The sequence below is a fragment of the Lactuca virosa genome, chromosome 8, assembly GCF_052849685.1.
Source record: "Lactuca virosa cultivar CGN04683 chromosome 8, Lactuca_virosa_CGN04683_v6, whole genome shotgun sequence".
Taxonomy (NCBI): domain Eukaryota; kingdom Viridiplantae; phylum Streptophyta; class Magnoliopsida; order Asterales; family Asteraceae; genus Lactuca; species Lactuca virosa.
In genome coordinates this window covers 59,789,544-59,796,991 of record NC_136433.1, presented here as the reverse complement: position 1 = coordinate 59,796,991, position 7,448 = coordinate 59,789,544, and the positions used below count along the sequence as shown (strand labels likewise).

Genomic DNA, 7,448 nt, shown 5'->3' with positions numbered 1-7,448 from the left:
TTAGCAAATGAATCTCAAGGTCTCAAAGCCCCCATCATGCTTCTTTGCTACACCCACAATAACTAACTGAAGTTGGTGTGCAAAGCAATGCACACAATGCATTGAATCATTATCTTGTAAAATCAAAGCTTTTAGACCGTTGAATTCACCTCGCATATTGCTTGCCCCTCGTAACCTTGTCCTCTTACCTATTAAAAAAAAGATATCAAACATTAAAGTAGCTAATATTTAATTAAAATTCATAATAAGGAAAAAAGTTTTAATTACGTGAGACATACTCAACTTGTTACGAGTAAAAACTTCATTTATAGCCGGTTTAAGAGTCAAAAAGGATGTATCCTTCACGTACACAACTCCAATGAATCTTTCCTTCACCGTTCGAAGGTTGTCGACACATCTCAAAACTATGGTCATTTGTTCCTTTTTTGACACATCAATAGATTCATCAACCAATAAAGAAAACACATCATTACCAATTTCTTTGCAAACACTCAAAATTATATCTATTGAAAAGCATTCAGTAATATGTTTTTGAGTACTCGGGCACATCACTTGATTATTTTGAGGAGCATTTAGAAGGTAACATTATGAATGCCTTCATTTATGATCTCTCATGAAAGATAATAACTCAAAGAAAAGCCCTCTATTAGGGGAGTCACTCGACTCATCATGACCCTGAAATGTTAACCATTTTTCAATAAAAATTTACAACACCAAATCCAAGCACCTAAACGAAGTTTATAGTTACTCTCTTCACTTTTGGTTTGCTTCTTAAATGCTATAAATTGTTTTTCTTTCATTAGAAATTCATAAATTCTCTTGCTTTGTGGTGAAAACTATCAATACCACCCATATGAATCTTCATTGTTTTTTTTTATTCCAAGTATCAAAACCTTGTGTAACAAATTCATCTCTCCCTATTTTTTGTCATGCCATGTCCCCACATACATAGAAAAGTAAAAAATATGATTTGTTATCTTTTATGCTATACTTTAACCAATCAAAGTCATCAAACCACTTAACAACAAACAAATTTCTTTTGTACCCATTTTCTTTGAAGGGAATGTATGATGTGACAACTAGTAAATTTAGGGTTGAAATTGTATCCATGTCCAAATAAACTCTCTATCTAACCTTATTGCAAGTTATTCTTAAAAATCAAAATGACATTGTTATATGATTACAGGTATATATGCATAGCTGTAATAAACATTCAGGAGACCAAAAATAGATCAAATATGTGCTACATAAATCGAAATTGGGTCTTTACCTTAAGGCTTTCAGCCAAGAAAGCCTAAAAAATCAAAAACCCTTCTTAATGGGCCATATTAAACCTGAGAACCCAAGACCCTCAAGGTCGAAAACCTTATGAAGAAGGAGGGTGTTTCGGCCACCCTAAAACCGAAAACCCATTTGGTTTTGGCTGTACACAAGACCCAAAGTTGACTTAGTGGTGCCACCTAAAAGCTTTACTATATTTTACCCTCCAAACATCTAGACTATACATGCATTTATCCTTCATACTCCCATGCAAGACCCTTAAGTGACCATCATGTAACAAGGAAAAGCCCCATCCTTCCCTCCTTAATAACTTGCGGTCGAAGAGTAGGTTATTCCCACTCTCACCATATTTGCTTTACTACAACTTCATTCCTCTCCCATTTTCTTCTCTAAAAAAAATCGAGCAAGGGTCTTCAAGGAGTGTTTTCTTCAAGAGGTTCATAGAAATTGGTAAGCACTTTCATGTACCACAAGTGTTTCTATACATATCTAGGTTAATTTCATTATGTTTACACACATTTTTCGTGTGATAAATTTCCTAGAAAAATCTAACACCCTCAAGAAGCTCTTCAAGTTCATCATCTACATCTTAGGCTCGAAATGTCCTTCATCTACCTTCCTACCACCCACGGAAATACACAAGGTGAGCTTCATACCCCATTTTTGAGTTTTTCATGCTTTTAGGGGGCGGGGGAATAGAAGTCAAAATGTGTTTGTCCTATGGATAATTGCATGCATCATCTTGATTGTTTGAAATATGGAGCATTATTTACATAAGAAATCACCATTTACACCTACAAAAATCGTGACTTATGTTATTTACAAGTCCAAAATATGTTTGTCCTTTGGATATTTGCATGCACTATTCTTATCATTTTGAAAATGGAATAATCTTGGTATAAAATGAAGATATTACTTACTCATCACATAAAAATCGTGACGTATGTGGTTAACACCGTTTTGTTTACACAAGAATCCTATTTTATAAGTTTGAAATACAAAGATAACAACATATAACTTAAGTTGTGTAAAATACGTTAATCCGAGAGTATGAAAAGGAAAAATTAACACTACAAGTCCAAATAAGTTTATCTTTTAGTTAATTGCATGCTCCAAGCTTATCATGTGAATATAATGTAGTATTTGTATAAACATATAGCCACCACTATTCTTTTTGCACAAATTTCGTACATATGGAGTTTACATGCAAAGTTAATAATACAAATATAACTTATTTTGTGTTATGAATTTCAACCGGTAAAATATGAGAAGTACAAACTACAAATTTGTGGAGATTATTACAAAAATAGATTTTCTAGTAAGAATAGTCATATTTTTAGACGTCGCAGTTTCGGTGGGTTAAAACCCAATAATATTATGTTTATTTTTACAACATATATTACCACAAGACAAGATTACAACTTGATTTTTATATAAAGCTATATAAATAGTTTATACAAAAAGTATACAAGGAAAACTATGAATGGTATAGTTTGGGGGGTCATAAAACACATGTCATAAATTTTCAATAGTGTAATTATTTCATTATACAAGAAAAAGGGAGTTGTAGTTCCCGTAAACCAGAGTCTCTTGGAGGGAGAGCAAGATAGTTGTGTATAAATCTATACGGGATTGACAACCCCACACCTAAGCTGTTCGCTACAGCTAGACGGGTCTGTCTAGTGTGACAAATATCTACCAATTCTGACGCCTGAAGTACGTCGTACAGGCATAACAGTCATATCAAGCATGGTTATAATAAATCACATAGGGATTAACAATTCTATCTTGGTTTACGGGAAGCTTACACTTCTCCAGTTTTATAATAATAAAACTACATACTACTTTTCAATACACTATTGCTACTCTTCTGGTCTTAGGGTCTAAGACTACAGTTTTCATACATCAAAAAATATTGGGTTTTCTAGGAACATATACTTTTATATTTACAAGAGAAAGATACAAAGGACATACATACATGTTAGTCTTGGTTATAAGACTTACAGATCATTTTATAGAAATTGTCGGATTTTCTACAAACATACAACATTATTGTAAACAAAGCATTACAAACTCTTTTCATCAAAAAATACTTATGAACTCACCAACATTATTGTTGATGCTTTTCAAAATTACTTGTATTCTTAGGGAACTAGTGACAGGTATTCAACTCTTTTGAGATCAAGTGTTGCTGCATTATGGAATTTTATTTTTTTCAGTCATTATTGTGTAACTTTTGAACAAATATAGCATGCAAACTATGTAAGCTTGTATTTTAATGTATACTATTTGGGTTGCTAAGTTTCATTTATATTCAACTGTTATGATACTATACAATGACGTCATCCGCCCCCGAACGTTTCCGCCATCCTGGTTCGGGGGTGTGACAGATTGGTATCAGAGCATTGTTTATAGTGAACTAGTATATCTAACCATACAAGATATACAACTATAAATACAATGGGACTTAAATATTCTGACTAAAAGTATACTTTAAAAATATAAGTATTTTATAAAAGTGTACATACGTACATGTGTTTAGGAGTGGTCATGGTGTACAACAAATCTAAAAGTTACCAACCTTATACCATCAAGCTTTAAGGACCAAACATAAAAAATTAAAATACCATAGGAGTATTTTGGCATATTGTAAACTTATCAACTTAATTCTCATACTTATATTCTCGTACAGACACGATGGCAGGTTTCCATGTCCCCGAAGATCCCTACTTCCCCAACCAGGGAAATGGAGGGTGGATTGTGGAGGATCCTAAGGAGGATCTTGAGGAAATATTGGAAGAGGAGTCCGAAGAAGAGTTTGAAGAAGAGATAGAGGAAGAAGAGGAGGAGGAGTCAGAGGAGTCGGACGTGGAGTCTGAAGTCCTCGATCCTCCTTACGTAGCTCAAGTCCCTGCAATTCGTTTGGGCCCCAACGGACCTACGCCCCGTTGAGCGGAGGACCTTGAGAGATGGAGTCGACATCAGAGGCAACGCCCACCCTTTGGTATGGAGCGAGGTTTTAATGACCTTTGCCACGGGGGACCGGCCGACAGAGCCCTTCCCGTCATGATCCAGCGGATGTCGGACATTAGTGACTAGACAAGGGCGATGGCAAACCGCGTACTGGAGTTGGGAGCTGCAGTATAGGTCACGGACGCGCGCACACGAGAACTTTTTATCAAGGATCTTACCACCGCCCGAGCGGAGGAAAGGGAATACCGGGAGAGGCATGCAACACTTGAGGACAGAGTGATCGCAGGCGATCGTCGGTTGGCTGAGCTGCATGGCGCCTCTACTTCATCCCAGGGACCACAGAGGACTACCCGTCGTGAGTAGGATTCGTCCTACTCACACTTTTATGTAGACTAGGTTTATGGGTATGGATTGGTGCTACCCCTTTTTCTATCTCCTGTATGTAGGACCGACCCTACGTTTAAGTGACTACACTATTCGGAGGGCCGTTATGGTGCTAAATTTTTATCTTCGATGTACTGTAGACCTTTTAAAGGTCAATTTGCTCAAAAACATGTACTGGTATCTTATCATTAATGAAATTAGAATGTATTTTTATTTTGTTGGATGTTGTTATCTGCTATGTTTTCTCTCTTCATTATTATTTGGTATAATAAAATTTCAATTATAAGTACAAGCGAATCACCGTAACAACTAGAAACAAAGGATTTATATTACAATAATGTCCAAAGCCTAACTCATATAAAAAATAATAGTCATTCCACCTTGTGGCAGAAAATGCCGCCCCGAAGATACAACAGGCGCAAGAACAATACATCGGCACCACCACCACCACCACCTCCCACGCAAATGGATACTGCAGTGTTCCAAGCTGTAGTGACCGCTACTGTGTGTGACATCCCCTAATTTCTCGGCCAGAAAAGACCGATTTAATTTATGCTTTTTAAAATAAAATCAGAGAAATATTTTCAAAAGATGTTGCGGAATTGGTCCCCAAACAACATATGATAAAAGTTTATCAAAACCCTTCATTAAGAAGGTATATATTTTTCATATATATCAAAACCTCGGGATGTCATGTTCCGATACAGATCAAAAGCATAAACAAGACATTATAAGCCTTACTACCGTTATTTACAACTACTGGCCTATAATCCAAAAATCTCACGTCATCCTCCGACTAAGCTCGGGGTCCACTACCTGTAATCATAAAAAAAAACTGAGTGGGTCAGGCTTGGGAGCCTGGTGAGCATATAGGGTTTTCAACCCACAGTAATAATAAACTTATTAAGTTCACCAATCAACAATAACCCTGATTACTCGTTCCCGTTATCCTCACTTTACGTCCCTAAACACTTTTCACAAGGGACTTAGCCTAAAGAATATCATCGGGATGGACACTACTGCTAAGGGGTTTCCTCAGCCATACATGTCCTAAAGGCAACCATGAGGGGGATGGAGTACAACGAATAAACACCCAAGTTCATTAACACCTACAGGTTGCGGACCTGCTAATGTTTCCCACTGGACTGTCTAGAAAGTCCGTGGTGGTCATCCAAACTCCGCTAGATGACTAAATCACAAATCACAACGAGGCCTCTCATCACTTTTATTTTATCACACATCACTATCTACCCATGTTCTACCCAACATATTTGTAGATAAAAATACTTATACAGTTTAAAACTTGTATAAAACATCAACTCAACAGTCACCTCAAATAAACAATTAATATATTTACACATAGCACGTATTATAAGGTAAATACTTCATATCTATGTGTAAAATGAAAGTGACTATACACTCACTTGTTTTGATGATAATCGGGCAGCAATTCGTTTCCTAAAACGTTCGTTTCTAATAAAACCGGGAGTTTTATTGAGAAACCGGGCTCTGCAAAAGTCGGCCTTCGAAACCGAAAAGATAAATTTTCCGGGCTTTACGGGCTCTTCGTGGCGTATTCCGGGGCTTATAATCGATACCGGGGCTTCGAGGGATGTTAATATGAAGAAAATATGAAGAAAGAGGTGAAAAGTGGTGAAATCCCAAAAGTATCCGAGAAGGCTCGCAGGAGGCTTCTATTTATAGGAGTCCGAAGTCTTGATCCGACGGCTGAGAAAGAACCACGCGTCGCAGATCCGAAGCTCGCAGGGAGGGGGGGGGGTGATGGCTCGCATGAGGCTGCACATGCGAAGGCCTCGGTGGCAGTTGCTGATTGGACCGCGGACTCGCAGTCCATGTGCGAGGCTCGGAGTAAGGCGTGCGAGGTTCGGATTGGGCCTCCCTTCGGACACGTGGCACATGCGAGGCGAGGGTGACGTGGCAACTCGTGACTATGCGAATTTTCTCGGTTTTTGTGCAAAAACTTCTAAAATCCATAACTTTCGCATACGAGCTCCGTTTTTGACGTTCTTTATATGCATCCGTAGGTAAAATTACGCTCTACAACTTTCGTTTAGACTTCGTTGGCTAGTTTTAACTTTAATTTTTATATTATTATTTTTAACAGACCGGGACAGGAAATCCGTTAAAAATTCATAACTTCTTCATCTGACGTCCGTTTTCGTCAGACTTTTTACCGTTGTGCTACTAATGACGAGACCTTCGACTCTCGTTTAGGTCGTGTCGGCTAAAAATCACTCGATCTAAAATTCGCGTTTTTTAGTTGTCTACTGCTAAGCTGAAACTTCGAAAAATCATAACTTCCTCATACAAAGTCAGATTTGGGCGTTCTTTTTATACCTACTCTCGGTTTCACGAACACTACAAGTTTCGTTTAGATCACTAAGGCCAAAAAGTAGTTTATCGAAAACTCACTTTTTACGACATTCGGCCCCGTGCCGGTTTGTCGCGAAACTTCGACAGGTCATAACTTCTTCGTTATAACTCGGATTTCGGCATTCTTTATATATCCGTAATCATTGTCACGCCCACTACAAGTTTCTTAATAGATATCGGCTTTATCTAAAATTTAATTTTTGACGCTCATTTTTATTCTTAATTAATTAAGCCCTAATAATTAAGCATAAAACACATAATTCACATAATATTCACATAATTCATTTTCATTTCTTCAAAATAAGTTACAAAGGTTAACCTAGACTATAATGTTAATATAAATGCCTAGCCTAGAAACACGGGCATTACACTATGGCTGGTGCGGTAGCCCAAATTGGCAGTAGCAGCAATGGAGG

General features: G+C 37.4%; 1 protein-coding gene across 1 annotated transcript; it reads right to left on the bottom strand.

Moving 5' to 3' along the window:
* On the bottom strand, positions 1-549 carry LOC145130408 (uncharacterized). The gene is made up of 2 exons (XM_079065214.1): positions 279-549; positions 1-188 (listed from the first exon to the last, which is right to left on the bottom strand). Exons 1-2 carry the CDS (start codon positions 547-549, stop codon positions 1-3), a joined length of 459 nt encoding a protein of 152 aa, XP_078921340.1.
* Between the last annotated feature and the right edge of the window lie 6,899 nt (positions 550-7,448).

Excerpts from the sequence above, each read along its gene's own strand:
- LOC145130408 (XM_079065214.1), bottom strand. The coding sequence starts at position 549 with ATGTGCCCGAGTACTCAAAAACATATTACTGAATGCTTTTCAATAGAT. Across the intron at positions 189-278 it reads TTTTACTCGTAACAAGTTGA|GTAAGAGGACAAGGTTACGA; the intron begins GTATGTCTCACG and ends TTTTTTTAATAG.